Here is a 19,323-nt window from a genome sequence, read left to right on the forward strand (position 1 = left end):
GACAATATGGTGGCAGCCTCTCAGTCGTGGAGGAAAGGCTTCCTTACCGAAACGACTTCAACGAGGGTCGAGGCAATCTCGCCTACATGGAGCAGTGTCACCCGCTCAGGCAACACATGAATCCCGTTTTTCTTCCGGACTTCCTGGCATAGCACATCAACACACTGACATCACCACTGGGTGGTTCCAACAGTAGTTAAAGGGACAAACTCACTTCATCTCACTTCAGTCATCCCGAATTAGTTTCAGAACTTCACCAGGGACGCCATCTGGTTTGGACCGGTTTAGCAAGGTTATACCCGCTTGGTTTGCCGTGGCATTTATTTATTTTGAGATACTTCCGATCCAACGAGCCTGTGCTGTCAGTTAACCTATTAACTCCGTTAGTATTTGGAATGTGGGAGGAAACCGCAAAGCCCGGAGAAAACCATTGGGGTCAGGATGAGAAGATGTTGAACCCATTTCGCTGGCACTGTAATAGCGTTTACGCGAACCGCTATTCCACCGTGTTGCCCAAGGAATTAAAAGTGCTCGGGTCAAGAACAGAATCAGGGTTGAAGACTCAAGACACTGCAGATGCTGGAGTCTGGAGGAACAAACAAGTTTCTAGGCGAGGTTCCCAACCTTTTTTTATGCCATGGACCACTACATATGACCATAAGACCATAAGACATAGGAGCAGAATTAGCCAATTCAGCCAATGGAGTCTGCTCCACCATTCCTTCATGGCTGATCCCAGATCCCACTCAACCCTATACACCTGCCTTCTTGCCATATCCTTTGATGCCCTGCCAATCAGGAACCGATCCACTTCAGCCTTAAATATATGCAGTGACTTGGCCTCCACCGTAGTCTGTGGTAGAACATTCCACAGATTTACCACTCTCTGGCCAAAAAAAAAATCCTCCTTACTTCTGTTCTAAAGGGTCGCCCCTCAATTTTGAGGCTGTGCCCGCCAGTTCTGGCTACCCCCACCATAGGAAACGTCCTCTCCACATCCACCCAATCTAGTCCTTTCAACATTCGGTAGGTTTCAATGAACTCCCCCACATTCTTCTAAATTCTAGTGAGTACAGGCACAAAGCCGCCAAATGCTCCTCATATGTTAACCCCTTCATTCCCGGAATCATCCTCGTGAACCTCCTCTGGACTCTCTCCAATGACAACATCTCCTTTCAGAGATATGGGCTGAAAACTGTTGACAATACTCCAAGTATGGCCTGAACAGTGTCTTATAAAGCCTCAGCATAATCTCCTTGCTTTCATATTCTATTCCTCTTTAAGTAAATGCCAACATTACACTTGCCTTCTTTACCACAGACTCAGCCAGTAAATTAATCTTCTGGGAATCTTGCATGAGGACTCCTAAGCCTCTTTCCACCTCTGATGCTTGAACCTTCTCCCCATTTAGATAATAGTCTACACTATTGTTCATATAACCAAAATGCATTTTCATACATTTCCCAACACTGTATTCCATCTGCCACTTTTTTTGCCCATTTGTCTACGTCCTGCTACAATCACATTGCTGCCACATCACTACCTACCTCTCCACTTCATATCATCTGCAAACTTTGCCACAAAGCCATCAATTCCATTATTCAAATCACTGGCAAACAATGTGAAAAGCAGCGGTCCCAATACTGACCCCTGAGGAACACCACTGGTTACTGGCAGCCAACCTGAGAAGGCCCCTTTTATTCCCACTCACTTCCTTCTGCCTGTCAGCCATTCTGCTATCCATGCTAGTATCTTTCCTGTAACACCATAGGATTTTATCTTGTTAAGCAGCCTCATGTGTTGCACCTTATCAAATGCCTTCTGAAAATCCAAGTAATTGACATCCACTGCCTCTCCTTTGTCCACCCTGCTTGTTACTTCCTCGAAGAACTCTTAACAGATTTGTCAGGCAAGATTTCCCTTTACAGAATTTCTCTTTAAAGATTTAATGTTGCAGCTATATAGGACCCTGGTCAGACCCCACATAGAGTAATGTGCTCAGTTCTGGTTGCCTCACTACAGGAAGGATGTGGAAACCATAGAAAGTGTGCAGAGGAGACTTACAAGGATGTTGCCTGGATTGGGGAGCATGCCTTATGAAGACAGGTTGAGTGAACTCAGCCTTTTCTCCTTGGAGCGACAGAGAATGAGAGGTGACCTGATAGAGGTGTACAAGATAATGAGAAGTATTGATCGTGTGAATAGTCAGAGGCTTTTTCCCTGCGCAGAAATGGCTGCCACAAGAAGGCACAGGTTTAAGGTGCTTGGGAGTAGGTACAGAGGAGATGTCAGGGGTAAGCTCTTTACACAGAGAGTGGTGAGAGTGTGGAATGGGCTGCCGGCAACAGTGGTGGAGGTGGAAATGAAAGGGTCTTTTAAGAGACTTTTGGATAGGTACATGGAGCTTAGAAAAATAGAGGGCTATGGGTAACCCTAAGTAATTTCTAAGGTAGGGACATGTTCGGCACAACATTATGGGCCGAAGGGCCTGTATTGTGCTGTAGGTTTTCTATGTTTCTAGAAACTATACTGGCTTTGATTTATTTTATCATTAGTCTCCAAGTACCTCAAAACCTCATCTTTAATAATAGACTCCAACACTTTCCCAACAACTGAGGTTAGGCTAACTGGCCTATAATTTCCTTTCTTTTGCCTTCCTCCCTTCTAAGAGAGTGGAGTGACATTTGCAATCTTCCTGTCCTCTGGGACCATGCCAGAATCAAGTGTTTCTTGAAAGATCATGAGCAGTACATCCATTGTGTTTTCGGCAATCTCTCTCAGGACTCCGGGATGTAGTCATCTGGCCCAGGTGACTCCTCCACTTTAAGACCTTTGAGTTTACCTAGCACTTTTTTCTTTGTAATAGCAATGGCACCCACTCCTGCTCCCTGATACTCACAGACCTCTGGCACACTGCTAGTGTCTTCTACATTGAAGTCAAATGCAAAGTACCCATTAAGTTCATCTGCCATTTCTTTATCCCTCATTACTACCTCACCAGTATCATTTCCTAATGGTCCAATATCAACTCTCACCTCCCTTTTATTCTTTATATAACTGATAAAAAATTTTGGTATTCTGCTTTGTATTATTGGCTAGTCTGCTCCATATTTAATCTTTTCCCTTCTTATAGCTTTTTTTAGTTGCTTTTTGTTGGATTTTAAAAGTTTCCCAATCATCCTAATTCCCTCTCACTTTTGCTACCTTATAAGCCTTTTCCTTGGCTTTTATGCAGTCTTTAACTTCATTTGTCAGCCACAGTTGCCTTCCCCTGCCATTCTTTTTCCTCTGTGAGACATATCTATCCTGTGCCTTGTGAACTGTTCCCAGAAGCTTCAGCCATTTCTGCTCTGCCATCACCCCCGCCAGTATCCTCCTCCAGTCCACCTGGACAAACTCCTCTCTCACGCCTCTGAAATTCCTTTTATTCCATTGCGACTCTGATACATGTGAGTTATGCTTCCTCCTCTCAAATTGCAGTATGAATTCAATCAAATTATGAACACCGTCTCTTAAGGGTTCCTTTACATTAAGCTCCCTAAAAAGGTTTGGGTTATTACACAACACCCAATCTAAGATAGCATTTCCCCAAGTAGGCTCAAGCACAAGTTGCTCTAAAAAGCCATTTCATTGGCATTCAACAAATTCTCTCTCTTCGATCCAACACCAACCTAATTTTTCCAATCCCCTTGCATATTGAAATCCCCCATTACAATTGTGTCATTATCCATATTACATGCCTTTTCCGATTCCCTTGCAATCTTAACCCCACAACTTGGCTACTATTTGGAGGCCTGTATATGACTCCCATAATGGTATTTTTACCCTTGCATTTTCTTAACTCCCCCCTCAAAGATTCAACATTCTCTGACCTTATGTCACCTGTTTCTAAGGATGTAATTCCATCTTACCAACAGAGCCACATCGCCACCTATGCCTTCTTGCCTGTCCTTTTTGATACAAAGTATACAATTTGATGTTGAGCTTCCAACTATGGCCTTCTTTCAGCCATGACTCAGTGATGCCCAGAATGTCATACCAACTAATCTCTAATTGTGCCACAAGTTCATCAACCTTATTCCGAATGCTACGCACATTTAACTACAGCAACTTTAGTCCTGCATTGTTCGCCCTTTTGAATTTTGCTTCTGTGGTACAATTTAACTCTTTGCTCTGTCTGCATCTGTACCCAATCTTCAGCTCGTCCTTACTTACATTCATTTTATAACCATCATCTACTTGTGAACCTGCTGGCTCATCCTCAGCTCTGTCATCCTGGTTCCCGTCCCACTGCTATATCAGTTTAAACCACTCACAACAGCTCTAGTAAATCTGCCCACAAGAACACTGGTCCCCCTCGAGTTCATGGACTTCAGGTTCAGAACCCCAAATCTAGAGGAATTCAACAGGTTGGCAAACTAATGTGCAAAATACAACGAACTGTGCAAAGAAAGAATTCACCGTAATTATTGGTTCTCTGTGCAGTGGATCAGAAATGGTGTTGGCAGCACCAGAAAAATCCATGCACATGATGATTATCATTGAGTTGCTGGACCTCCAGTGTTTTTTCCACCCACCATCTCTTCACATGGTCAGGGACCTCAGCCTTCGGGTGCCTCAACAGCTGTTTCTTTTCTCTCAAGGGTTGGCAAAGCCCTGACTTTTGCAGTTAATTTAGCTCATCATCACTCTCATCAAAAGCTGTTATCTTGAGGTAAACAATTATTTATTGATGGTATTAATTATGGTGGACTCAAGGCAGTTGAAGTGGGTTTTTTACAGCTCCCTTTGGGGAGTGGGCTTCAGGTTGTATGCGGATGCTATACGAGAAGAGTTTTCCTTCAAGAGTCCAACAGACCTTCAGCACTGACTTTAGTGTGGCAGTGCATTGTTTTCAGCCATTGTAGGTGACAGGCTGATAGTGATCAAAGAGCAGATTATGGAGTAACAATCATCAGTATTTGCCATAGCCTGTATGCTGTAAATGCTCCTGCAGATGGTCAGAAAGACAATGATAAAAGGTCAGGGATGGGAGATTTAAATGGGATTTCCTTTGGTGGGGGTATCCAGAACTAGCGGGCACAGCCTCAAAACTGCCAAAGTGTGATAAATCTCTAGTGGAGGCCAAGTCCATGGGTATATTTAAAGCAGAAGTTGATAGATTCCAGATTGTTTGGGGCATCAAGGTATATAGTGTGAAGGCAGGTGTGTGGGTTTGAATGGGATCTGGGATCAGCCATGATGAAATGACAAGAGTGGACTCGATGGGCTGAATGGCCTAAGTCTACTCTTATGCCCTATGGTATTATGGTCTACCTGGAATAAGCTGCCACAGGAAATGATAGAGGTGGGTAAACCACATTGAACCTCTCACATTTGGACAGTTTCATGGATGACAGGTTTAGAGCAGGGTTCCCAACCTTTTTATACCATGTACCCCTATCATTAACGAGGGGTCCGTGGACTCCAGGTTGGGAACCCCTGGTTTAGAGGAATATGGGGCAAAATGGAACTAGCTGAGAAAGGCTCCTTGGTCCACATGAGTGGGCTGGGCTGAAGGGCCTGTTGCTGTACTGTTTAACTCTATGACTATAAGATGCAGTGAAATGAGCCAGGAAACCTTGAGCTTGTCTCTCTGACAAAATAGGTTGGTCATGGCAAGCCAGCATTTCAAGCATCTTATCAGAAGGATTACCTTTCCTACTCTCTTCCACTCAATTGTACTTTGCCAGTGGCTGCCCAAAATACTTGGGCAGAAGGTATACCTGGGTAACTTCACACATCAATACCAAACTGATTCCATGACCTACAGATTCACTTCCAAGTACTCTACAATTCATGTATCTCAGTATTATTAGTTTTTATTTGCATGATTACTTTCTTTTGCACATTGGTGGTTTGTCAGTCTTTATGTATAGTTTTTCATAAATTTGATTGTATTTATTTTCTAGGGAAAATGAATCTCACAGTACTATACAGTAACATACATGTTCTTTAATGATAAATTTACTTCGAACTTGTTAATTATAAAAAGTGCCAGGAGAGGCCACTATGAGTTTGGGAAATAATACTGCAGGTGAGGTAAGAAATGGATCAGAAAAGGGGGAGGAATCTCAGAGGAAAATACATTCTTAGTCCAGGTCCAGTAAAAGATAGTGAACAAGGACTAGAAAACTGCAAATCATACACCCTTCTTCAGAAAAGGGAACTAGAATAAAGCCATTAATGCAGACTATTCAGTGGAAGGGGTTCTAGAAATGATAAAGAGGGTTGCAAGCTTGCAGCTCTCTGAAAATGTCAACACATGTTAGTGAGACAAGGCATTTTGAATGCATTAGCTTAGGCATTGTATGAGAGTTAAGATTTCAAAATCAGAATAAGGTTTAATATCACTGGCATATGTCATGAAATTTGTTTTGCAGCAGCAGTGCATTGCAATACATAAAATCTACAAATTACAATAAGTATACTTAAAAAAGAAAATTAAATAAGTAGAGCAAAATAGAAAAGGGAAGTACTGAAGCAATATTCATGGGTTCATTGTCCATTCAGAAATTTGATGGCAAAGGAGAAACTGTTCCTGAAATGTTGAGTGTGTGACTTCAAGCTCATTTACATCCTCCATGATGGTAGCAATGAGAAGAGGGCATGTCCTGGGTGATGGGGGCCCTTAATGATGGATACTGCTTTTTTTTTTAAGATTCAGCTTTTAAAGGTGTCCTGGATAGTGGGAAGCCAGGTCCCATAATGGAGAAGGCAGAGTTTACAACTTTCTGAAGCTTTTTCCAAACCTGTGCAGTGACCCCCACCCCCCATGCCAGGCAGTGATGCAACCAGTGCTCTCCACTGTACATTTATAGAAATTTGCAAACTTCTTTGTCATTCATACAAGGGCAAATCTTGCAGCTAAATCAAATATTGAACTAAACTTTCAAAAGATGATGTGTCCAAATTTCCCATTTTCTCTCCATCCCTAGTTAGAATAGACTGATTTTAAAAATATGCACACCAGCAGACACGTGCATAAACAATTTATTACCAAATTTACAGATCAACACCAATTCTAAGCTAACTTCTTGAACACACAAAAGCTCATACATGAACAAGTATTAAGAATTCCAGTGTAGATTTACTTCCTTGATACATTCATTACTTCCACTCATTTTTCTCGTAGTCCCATTTTGAAGAAACGCCAAGAACTGGGTTCATCCTCATGTCCAGCATTCTCTTTGTCTGCATAGCCTTCCATTCATCATCAAAGGAGTGAGGAACAGGTTTATACACTGTGCATTATAAGACACAAATTAGGCCAGTTACATCATTAACTATTTCAGATGTTTTAAAAAAAACTAAGCCTTTTGTCCTTTTACTGAAAAGTTAAATTGTCATAATTGAGAAAGATAAAGATAGATATCCCTCTTGGAAGTCATACTAAATAACTGGCCACCTTAAACATTTTTTTTTAAAGCACTGATCTATTATATTGATTTTCTTTTTGATGGCTTTTGCTACATTGACAAAAAGGACAATTATTAGTTGTATAGATTATGAAATACAATTATTTTCTGACTTCGATGAATGATGTTGTCATTTTGACATACTCTGATTAAAGCAAATGCAATTAATGAGCTTGCGATCTGAAAAGATTCAAGAATATTTAATCAGTACTTTACTGTAACATGTATTTCCTTAAATTTCAGTGTTGAACCTTTCATCCGACTGTTGGGTACCCATAAAACACAACCAATACAAGAAATGATGCTGCATATATAAATACAACATGTCCCATTTAAGATTTATGTTACTTCTATTTTCTGCAGAAGAAAATTCTGATAATATACAAATCAAAAAGGCACTCACCAAAATTTCTTTCCCACAGGAAGACCAACCCAGTAAAACCAATCACAAAAAAGAGTGCACCAGTAACAGTCTTCCATTCATTTGATGACTTGTCCATCTCAGCATAAGTCCGCTGAAAGCGAATGCGATACACTGAGGAAATTAGAAAGAAAAATAATAAGAAACCGTTATTGGGGGAAAAACAGCTAAAATCGATTATTAATAAATATGGGAGATACTCAATCGCTTCTAAAGTAGTCTGCAATCCTTAAGATTTTATTTTATGATTTCTTGTTGCATTGTATTCCTTTTTCAAAGTTTTACATTCCAGAATTTATGAACAATTAAAATTCCTCAAAAATAGCCATGCAAATTAGGTTTCAACATATCTAGACCTATTAGTGTACGTGCCAATGAATGAAGAGACATTCCAGGAGCATAAGGGGGAAGAGGGGGTAGTATTCAGGAACAGCAGGGACCATTCGGGAAAAAAAAACACACAACAGTTACCACAAGTTCTTAATTTCTGTGTTGCAAATCGCTGATAGAAATTGTCGTTTAGAGTCAAATAGTTGAAATCTGAAGCCTTAATGTAGTGAGTAATTATTTTAAATTACCATGAACACTTACAGCCTCCAACCTTTAAATGGGTCCTTATTAAACTATTTGATGGCATGAGTCAAGAGGAATGATCAGTTATACTGGTATTAAGTTAGAGGTGCTGCTCCACCTAAGCTTGGTGAAAACAAGTTATCAAAAAAATACAATGCCATGCAAAGGTCTGAGGATCCCTTGCTATACATGTGTGCCGAAGACTTTTGCACAGTACTGTATATTCACCACTGATTTTTATTGCTCAGGCAAGGATTGTTTCAAGTTTTAAAATGTTTAAGTAGATCACTGCATTGCCTTTATTTTACTTATGGATTTGTTTTTATTGAATTGGCAAGTCAGGAAGAAATGCTGACCCATTTGTTTATTCAAATGCAATTACTAGTCATGATAACCAGGTAACCCAATAATGGAGAAATTAAAGACATTAATAATGAACAATAAAAAGCCAAAGACAATAAACATCAGGAAAAGGGAACAGAAAGTGGAACTCTCCGTGGATTGCTCATTAAAAACATTAGCCACCTGCGGCGTAAAATCCTATCATTTTATTGGGCAAGAGAATCATGCTTAATTATGTACAATGAATTCTCTCCAAAACTCTCCATCAATGGCAACTTTACTGTAATGACATTGTGCAGTATGCCAATCCTTGACTCAAATTAAATATCACTTGGATGAGGTTCCATGGAGAAGCTCAAAACTGCTTACTCAACAAATTTCTCACAATATAAAATCCTTCTGGCCCCAAGAGAGACTAGAAAAAAATTAATGTTTTTAGTTGTATTAAACCAGACTAAAACATCAGGTACACATATGCCTTATTTCCTTATAGCAACTAAGCTATAGTTTCATGGGGGGTGGGATGGGAGGGAGTTGGTTTCCAGTCATCCTCTTGCCTTAAATTCAGTATATCTAATGTCAACAGGCAAGGTACACAATATTCAGAATCAGGTTTAATATCACCAGAATATGTCATGAAATTTGTTAACTTTACGGCAGCAGTACAATGCAATACATGATAATATAGAAAAAATGGAATTATAGTAAGATATACGTTTATCAAAGAGTTAAATTAAATAAGTAGTGCAAAATCAGAAATAAAAGAAGTAGTGAGGTAGTGTTCATGGTTTCAACGTCCATTTAGAAATCAGACAGTAGAGGGAAAGAAACTGTTCCTGAATCTTTGAGTGTGTGCCTTCAAGCTACTGTACCTCCTTCCAGATGGTACAGTGAAAAGAGGGCATGTCCTGGGCGGTGGGAGGGGGCTCCTTAATGATGGACCACTCCTTAAAGATGTCTTAGATCTATGGAAGCTAGTACCTGTGATGAAACTGGCTAATTCTTACAATGCTCTGCAGCTTAGGTACTTTGATCCTGTCCAGACGGTGATGCAGCCAGTCTGAATGCTCTCCACAGTACATCTACTGAGATTTTTGAATGTTTTAGGTGACATTCAAAATCTCCTCTAACTTCTAATGAAATATAACTGCTGTCTTGCCTCCTTTATATCTGCATCAATATGCTGAGACCAGGTTAGGTCCTCAGAGATATTAACACCCAGGAACTTGAAATTGCTCACTATCTTCACTTCTGATCCCTCTATAAAGGTATATTTAACATGGAAGTTGATAGGTTCTAGATTAGTCCAGGCATTAAAGGTTACAGGGAGAAGGCAGGAGAACGCAGCTGAGTGATAATAATTCAGCCATGATGGAATTGTGCAACAAATGTGATGGGCTGAATGGGCTAAATCCACTCTTACGTCTTATGATCAAGTTTATTGTCACTTAACTACATACATGTATATAATGTACATAACCATATAATGTACACAGAAACAAGACGATGTTTCCTTGAACCAGAGTGTAAAGCACATAACACACAATAACTTATAAAGGCAAGGAGAAAATCTACAGATGAATCACACACATAAATAACAAACTAAAGTGAATTAATATTAAATATTGTAAGGTATGGAACAGACTAACCAGTGACACTTCAAATACAATGGTCTACATCATTTTTGTCACTTACATTTCAGTTTCTCTTCACTAGAAAGAGAAACCCAGGAACTCTTCTCCTTCTCCTTCAAGGACTTCTGCTCTCCTGACAGCTGTCCCACAACATCAATGGCTGAAAGGGGCTCATCTTTACGGTCAACATATTGCGGAAGTGAATAATCAAATTTTGCAATAACTGTGGAGGATCAGAAGATGTCGTGATAAAAGTCAAAACACTGATACTCAAAAGAAATACAAAAGAAAAAAGAAAAACTCATACAGCATAAGGTTCATCTTACAGGTTTTCCCCAATCTAATGTAAAGTTTAAAATATGCAAAGAAAAGCTGCTAATCATACAGGTGAAGAATGATAAATAATGCTACCGATTGGCATGATATCTTCAAATACTATCCAGATTGGTCAACTACCAATAATATTGGTAATATTGGTAATATTGGCTGTAATATTCTCCAGCTTTGTTAGTACTACCCAAAACTCTGCATTAATGCATGCAACAAAGATTAAATTCCAAATGGATAACATTCATAGTCCTATAGTATATCAGTCTTTGACCCAAATGAAGGATCACTTGTTACTGAGTTCGTTACTGATCACTTGTTGAGAGCTTCACTCCCCCCTCCCCCCACCAAAAAGATATCTAGATATTGATCCAAGAGAGAAACTCTTCGAGTTGCATTTTGGTAGTGAAACTGGGGTAGAAAATCAGGACTGTATATGTCAACTTATGAAATTTTGAATAGAAATTAACTGCTTAAGAATTAATGAATATGGTACAATGTCAAAAAATACAGGTATTTGGAGATAATGCAGTCATATAAAAGCAAAGATTATGCTGAGGCTGTATTATATATGTCAGAGCAACATGGGTTACTATAATTATGCACACCTATGAAATATCTGCAAAAATAAACTACATATACCAATTAGAAAAACTCACAATCTGAATGAAACCTTGAAAGGGAAATCTTACATTATGCAAGATATTTTATTGTACAAATAGAGATTACTTTAAAAGGCATGAAGAACATACAGTATAATTTTGGAAACTCAAATTAAAAACAGAATTAAAATTGGTATTTAGAAAGGTAACTTTGAACATTTAGAAAAAGCTATCCAGAGCAACAATAGTAAATGAAGATTGAGCTAACAATGAAGACATGAGTTTAATAGCCTTCCTTGATTTTGCTTTTTATTATGAAAATGATGCATTAGACTTCTTGATTATTTTATACATGTACATATACAATGTGACAATACAGACAAGGTGCTCATTTATAAATGCATGTAGAATATGGATGCAACTACAGAAAACTTTTGATGCAGAACACTTCAATCAGTTTTGGAACTACTGCAAGGGTGAAAGTGGCCGAATTTTATCAACTGAAAGTTTATCAACTATAACTTCCACCTACAAGTGAGTTCTATGCAATAGGAAAATATAAAGCTCCTAAACATCATTTTACAGAACAAAAACAAATAAAGATCAAAAATGATTTATTACAGCAAGATTTCTAACATTTATTACCTAACAGGACCACAAAAGAGAATAGATCTACAAATTCAGAATATATCAAATAATACCAAACTAGCATTCTCTACATCAACTTAAATTTAGAAAATCGAGCCAGATATAATCACTTTTAACTCACCACGTCCATGAGCTTGCATGCAAACAGTAGTGGAAAGTCCACGCTTGGTAACAAGTCTCAGGGCTCTTGAAACCAACATCCTGAAACATTTGAGCAAAGAATACACGTCAGATACTAGTTTCAACCATCAATGGCAGAAATAAATCACTAACTATTCTGCACAACATCTCAGTTGCAAATGTTATCATCCAAATTTAAAGTAGTGTAATGCTGAAATCAAACAAAAAGTTTGAAAAATTTCAGGTCAGGTTCTGGTTACTTTAGTTGATTAGTAACTGATCATTCTTATAAAAAATGAGCAAAGCAAACTCCACAGATGATGTCCAATCAAATGACTGTTTCTATTGTTATATTATCAATACCTTGGTCGTTTAAATACAAATCCAAGGGTCAAATGCATCACTAACTAAGATAGGCAAGATTAAAAACAAAGTCATTAGTAACCTAAAGGTGGAACAAGTCACCCACAATACTACAAAAAAAAAGTATCTGCAAATTATCCTTTAGTATATTGCTATATCCTGAATTATACATTCATACATCAAGGTCTTAGGAACAGGATTTATGAACATTTGGAGAAGCATAGTCTGATTAGGGATGGTCATCACTGCTTAGTGGGGCAGGTTATACTTCATGAGTCTGAATGACCCTTTTGAGGAACAAAACAAACTGATGAAGATAGAATAATGGATGTGGTGTATATGGATTTTGGTCAGGCATTTGACAAGGTTTCCCATGAAAGGCTCATTCAGAAAGTCACACAGTATGGGAACCATGGAAAATTTGCAGCATAGATTCAGAATTAGCAAGCCCACAGAAGGCAGAGGGTGGTAGTAGATGGAGCATATTCTGCCTGAAGGTTGTCGCTGACTGGTGCTGGTTTACAGGGATCGGTTTTGGGATACCTACTCATTGTGATTTTTATAAGTGGCTTGGATGAGGAAGGGGAAGAGCAGGTTAGTAAGTCTCCAAGTGGCTGGTGATGTTGTGGATAGTGTAGAAGGTTGTTGTAAGTTATAACTCGACACTGACAGGTTGCAAAGCTGGGCTGAGAAGTGACAGGTAGAGATCAACCCAAAGAAGTGTGAAGTGATGCATCTACAATGGTCAAACTTGAAGGCAGAGTACAAGGTTAATAACAAGATTCTTAATAAAGTGGTGGAACAGAGATTAAAAGTAGCTTTAACACATGCATATTGAAACATAGAATGAAATGTGTTGTTTACATCAAATCACTGAAGATTACATTGGACATTTCCAGCGCCAACATAGCTTGACCACAACTCACTAACCCAAACTGTACATTTTGGGGAACGTAGGAGTAAAGTGAAGCACCCGAAAGAAACCCACACAATCACAGCGAGAACATACAAATTACTTACAGATTAAGGATCTTGGGGGTCCAAGCTCATAGTTCCCTTAAAGCTGCCGTGCAGGTTGTTAAGGTGGTTAAGGTGATGTATGGTGTGTTACCTTTATTAGGTGGATATTGAGTTCAAGAACTGCGTGGTAATGCTGCAGCTCTATAAAACTCTGGTTAGACCACACTTGGAGTACTGCTCAGTTCTGGTGGCCTCATTAAAGGAAGGATGTGGAAGCTTTAGAGACAGTACAGAGCAGATTTACCAGGATGCTAACAGAACTGGAGAACATGTCTTATGAGGAAAGGCTGAGCAAGCTAGGGCTTTTCTCTTTGGAACAAAGGGGGATGAGAGGTGATCAAATAGAGGTGTACAAGAATATGAGAAGCAAAGATAGAATGGACAACCAACATCTTTTTTCCAAGGTGGGAAAGGCTAATGCCAGAGGATATCATTTTATGCTAAATGGAGGAAAGTTTAGTGGAAATGTTGGAGTGTAAGTGCCTGGAATGTACTGCCAGGGGTGGTGGTAGAGGCTGTTATACTACGGTTATGGGCTATGTAAGAGTGAAGGGTTAGATTGATCATGGAGTAGGTTAAAAGATTGGCACAACATCATGGGCCAAAGAGCCCATACTGTGCTGTACAGTTCTATGTTTCACCAAAGATAGAAACACAAGAGAACATGGAACTTCATACAGCATGACCTAAGAACAAGCAATCCCTCAACTCAACTTGAATACTGCTGGCTGTAAATACAGCAAAATCAAAGCTGTCGTTACTAGCTGCATTACAATCAAATATATATATCTAACGTAATTCTTAAGGGATTAGCATTTTGGAAAAGGCAACTAAAGATCAGTAGTCGAAAAATTATTGGAGAAAATTCTAAGGGACAAGCTGCATGGGAATTTGGAAAGGCAAGGATTTATTAGGCCTAGATGGCACTGTTGTGTAATGCAAAGTTCCTGTCTCACTAATTTAAATCTTTTAAGGAGGAAATTTAGGAGACTAAAGGCAAGGTGGTTTGCCTCTACACTGTCTATATCAAAGGTTCTTAGCCTTTTTTAAAAAATTTCCTGGACCAATACCATTAAAAAGTGGTCCATGGACCCCTAAGTAGGAACCTTGGTCTATATGGACTTCAGCATGGCACTTGACCTTTCAGGGTAGGCTTAGTCCAGGAGATTAAAGCACGAGATCCATGGCAAGCTGATTAAATTGGATCGAGAACTGGCTTAGTGACATGAAGCAGAGTAAAGTAATGAAATAAATAGTATTGAAAGAAATCTATTTTTCTGATTGGAAGGCTGTGACTAATGGTGTGCCAAGGGAGAGGGGGAGAGAGGGGAAATAAAATTGGATGTGACTATAGATGTGGACGATATGAAAATTGGTGATATTGTGGGAAACATGGAAGATTGTCTAAGGATTTACCGGTTGAAAAGTTGGACAGACCACTGGCAGATGGTATTTAACCCCGAGGTGCAAGATGCTGTACTAGGGTAAACTGGAGTTAGGACACGTAAAGTGAATGGATGGGCACTAAGGAGCATCGATGAACGGAGACCTATAATGTACAACATTTATTTTTGTAACAGTAGTTTTTATGTCTTATGCTGTATTGCTGCCACAAAGCAACAAATTTCATTTCCTATGTCCGTGACAATAAACCTGATTCTGACAACAGGGCTCAAATCCTGAAAGTGGCAATAAAGGTGTATAGGCCTATGGTACACTTGCCTTCATAGATCAGGGCGGAGAATATAAGAGTTAGGGCATTATTTTGCAACCTTACAAAACAATGGTTACACCACACTTAAGAGTACTGTGCAATTCTGATTACTACACTGCAGGAAGGGGGTGATTAAGCTAAAAAGATTGCAGAAGAGATTCACCAGGATGTTACTTGGATCAGATGAGTTTAGTTAGGTGGAGAGATTGAATAAGCTGGGTTTGTTTTTCCCAGAACAAAGGACACTGACAGGAGTACATAAGATTTTGAGACTCATTGTAAGAAATAGCAAAATCAAAAGGACATCCACTTAAGGCAAGAGAAATGGGTTTAAAGAGGAATTTGGAGGGTATTTTACAAAGAGTGGTTGACATCTAGAAGACACTGCCAGACAGGGTGGTGGAATCAGATACTATACATTTGAGAGACAGTTAGACTGAGACCTAATAAGACTTGAATAGGGAAGATGTAGGATATGGGATTAGTGTAGATGTGAAGAGGGTGGGCATGAATGTAGTGGGGAAAATTACCGGTTTCTGTTTTTACAACTCTGATAGCGTCTGAAGTACAGTTGATTAAACAGTATGTATGACCTTGAAGAGTAATCTTGAAACGACATATACAAGAGTAATTGTAATTATACTCCGACATTGTTATAAACCTAGATAACTTTACCCACAATACTATATCCTCAAAAATGATCATCCTGAGTAATGAATTAGTTCAATTACTCCATTTGCAACTCTATCATATAATGTACACAAATTACAAGCAGCCTAACATTTTTATATTAAAACCTCCATTGTCAAAACAAATTTCAATTTATCAGATTTTCAAGGCTAAATTTATAACGACTTTCAAATTCATGTATTCTCAATAGTTCCGAATACAAACATTGTTCCTATCTTCTTAGCCCATGACCATCAAGAGTCGACCATCTCCCCCAACCCCGCGTGAAAATTAAAGATTAAACGTTCACCCAGCATTGCCTGCTACCAGATGCAAGGTCAATCAAGGTCACCACGAAACAAACTGCAATAAAACCTCAGGTCAGCCTTGCCGGTAATGCAAGACTGTTCTCAACTGTTTTATTTCTGCCGCGATGTAAATACGTACAGCATGATCCATCAAGGTAACACACAAAAAAGCTTTTTCACTGCATCTCGGTGCTGGGACAATAATAAACCAATACCCATGTTCCCAAGATGAACAGATAATAAATATTCAAATATGACCAAATTCCTATGATAGGGATACTTCACTTCTTATAGAAATATTTCTACCTGGTTTGTGAAAGACTAGAGGATGGGATGAATCAACCCTCTAGGGGACCCTTCCATTCTCCCAGGAGCATTAATGTCTCACCACCCATCACCAAACCCCAATGGCCTCTGCAGGCTCTTCCCAGACACGGCCTTCCTTTCCCCCTCAGGCACTCCCCTTCCTTAATCCTCGGAGAATCCTCTTCCAAACCTCCAAAGCTCTCCTGGTGGGGTTGCTGCAGCCTGCCGCAGCGGCTGGCAACACACTCAAGGTCAAGGAGTCCGGTGCACATCGCACCCAGCGGGCCAGTGTGCGGGGCTGGGTTAAGAGCAAGATGACGATGGGGAAGGGGCTGGGAGAAAACGAGGTGCTGCGGAGAACGGGGATTGGGGTGGGGAGTGGTGGCAGCACCGGCGCCATGTCGTTTCCCCCCACCGATCAAGATCCGTAGCAGCGACGCTCGGAGCCACAACCCGACCGAGGTCCCAGCACCTGCCGGCCGGCCGGCGGCACCCACTCACTTTCCGAGCGACGGCGCACCGACAGCCGCGGGACCAGGACCGTTCACACCGGCTCCGGCGCCTGAACCTACGGGGAAGTGATGTCAACACAACCGGTGGAAGAGACCCGGTGTGCAAAGCACTGCGGGAAAAGGTAACCCATGGCAACCAAGCCTTAACCATCTTCAGATGATCTGTGCAGAATATTCACTCATACAGGTCGTGTTGGGACTGTGGACCGCCCTGGTGGGTTGGAACGATCTGTTACCCTGCTCTGAATTTAAAAAAAAACTTAATCCACTGTACATCCATGAAGTAGTAAAAGGTACTTTTTAAAATATGGTTTTTTTAAACAAATATATCCAGGATAGACATACTAAATCAAGAAAGTTCTTGTACACTTTTCAGAGTCTTGCCCGCTCTTTGTCCTTTCTACAGTGAAGATCTCACAAGATTCTTTGTGCTCTCATTGCATGACCCCCATGGCCCCCCCCGTATGTTTTGCCAATGGATCCGATATTCCCAGCAGATAATGGGATGTTGCTTTCATTGTCCACCTGGTAATCTCTTACTACGTCAGAGCTCAAAGTAGAGTAGCTCAGGCTGCACATTGAAATATAGAAAGGCTGTTCATGTCATTTCTAAATGGAACTATCTGGAATAGACTATGTGGAAACGTGAGCAGTACATCTGTGTGCAGAAGACATGGTGGGCCAAATGGCCTTTTCTGCTGTACTGTTATAGAGTCATAAGGCATGGCAACAGGTCTTTCAGCCAAACTCGACCATGCCAACCATTGTGCCCAACAAGTTAGTCCCATTTGCCCATGTTCAGCATTCATCCCTTTAAATTTCTCCCATCCATATACTTTGCCAAATGTCTTTTTGTTTGGCTGTATTCAGAGGTATTCTTGTATGGTTGGATGACCAGCAAACTTGAACTTTTAGATGCTGTTATTGTACTTGCCTCAACCATTTTCACTGGCAGCTCATCCCATATGGGGACCACTCTGTGTGAAGAAGTTATGCCATAGGTTCCTTTTAAATCTTTCACCTCTCACCTTAAACCAATGTCCTCTAGCTTTTAGTTCCCTGAGAAAAGGACTACGTGCATTTCACCATGTCTCTACCCCTCATGATTTTATACACCTCATAAAGGCCAAGCACCTATTTATACTCAAGCCATTGACCCTCAGTTGAATTGTAGCCTTTGCCATTCAGATGCTCATTCAAATGTCTCTTAAATGTTGTGAGAGCCTCTGCAGCCACCACCTTCTAAGGTGGCTTGTTCCAGATTCCAATGACACTCTGGATTAAAGCATTCTTCCTCAGATGCCCTCTAAATCTCTTACTTCTTTACTTAAATCTATGCTAGCTGAACTCTGACAACTCCATGATTGAATAAAGTTTTTATTGTCTATCCTCTCTATATTATAGGTCAGGTCACCCCTCAGCCTCCTCTGCTCCAGTGAAAGCAAACACAGCCTATCCAGTCTCCTTTGTTTCTGAAATACTCCATCCCAGGAAGACTCTTGGAGAACCTCTTCTCCATCCTCCAGTGCTATTACATCCTTCCTTTAGTGTGGAGATCAGAATTGCACACAATATTCCAGATGTGGCCAACCAATGATTGATAAAGCTGCAGCAGTTACTCTCTGGACTTATGTTCTATGCCCTAGCAAATTAATACTGTATACCATACACTTTCTCAGCCTTCTTATCTGCCTGTACTGCCACCTTCAGGGATCTATGGACATAGAGAAATGCTGGTAGCTAAAGAAGGTGGTGTAGCTCTGTTGTTAAGAAAATTTAATCAAATTCTTAGAAGGTCATGACATACGATTCGAAGATGTACAGTCTTTTTGGGTAGACTTAAGAAACTGCAAGGGTAAAAAGACCCTGATGGGAGTTATATACAGGCCTGTGAACTGTAACTAAGATGTGGACTACAATTACAACAGGAGATAGAAAAGGCATGTGAAAAGGTACTCTGACTCCTCATCTTTTTTTCTCCTGTCCTGCTGAAGGGTCTTAGCCTGAAACGTTTGCTGTATTCTTTTCCATAGATGCTGCCTGACCTGCTGAGTTCCTCCAGCATTTTGTGTGTGTTACTCGGTGTTCCAGCATCTGCAGATTTTCTCCTGTTTGTAAAAAGGGCAATATTGCTTTTAGAGCAGCTTGTGGTTGAGCGCACTAGGGGAACAGCAATTCTGTTTGGGTGTTACGTAATGACCCAGATTTTATTAGAGAGCTTAAGGTAAAGGAACCCTTAGCAGAGGTGTTCATTATATGATAGAATTCGCCCTGCAGTTTGAGGAGAAGTTAAAATCGGATGTATCA

At 40.2% G+C, this 19,323-nt stretch overlaps 2 protein-coding genes across 4 annotated transcripts in view; both read right to left on the minus strand.

Moving 5' to 3' along the window:
- Positions 1-243, minus strand: part of dusp22a (dual specificity phosphatase 22a) — a 201,285-nt gene extending 201,042 nt beyond the window's left edge. The window contains exon 1 of the mRNA XM_073070362.1: positions 48-243. The gene's annotated coding sequence lies outside the window, so the exon portion shown is untranslated. The remainder of the gene's footprint in view (positions 1-47) is intronic.
- Positions 244-7,015: 6,772 nt separating this feature from the next.
- Positions 7,016-17,162, minus strand: cox4i1 (cytochrome c oxidase subunit 4I1). Of its 3 annotated transcripts, none has more exons than XM_073070363.1 (5): positions 17,077-17,162; positions 12,126-12,205; positions 10,489-10,650; positions 7,861-7,992; positions 7,016-7,283 (listed from the first exon to the last, which is right to left on the minus strand). In XM_073070363.1, exons 1-5 carry the CDS (start codon positions 17,145-17,147, stop codon positions 7,150-7,152), a joined length of 579 nt encoding a protein of 192 aa, XP_072926464.1. In that variant the 5' UTR covers positions 17,148-17,162; the 3' UTR covers positions 7,016-7,149. The 3 variants fall into 3 exon arrangements, with proteins under 3 accessions (XP_072926464.1, XP_072926465.1, XP_072926466.1); XM_073070364.1 differs by having other exon boundaries at positions 17,006-17,157; XM_073070365.1 differs by lacking the exon at positions 17,077-17,162 and adding an exon at positions 13,508-13,676.
- Between the last annotated feature and the right edge of the window lie 2,161 nt (positions 17,163-19,323).

Source organism: Hemitrygon akajei, chromosome 17 (genome assembly GCF_048418815.1).
Source record: "Hemitrygon akajei chromosome 17, sHemAka1.3, whole genome shotgun sequence".
In the NCBI taxonomy this organism is placed as follows: Eukaryota; Metazoa; Chordata; class Chondrichthyes; order Myliobatiformes; family Dasyatidae; genus Hemitrygon; species Hemitrygon akajei.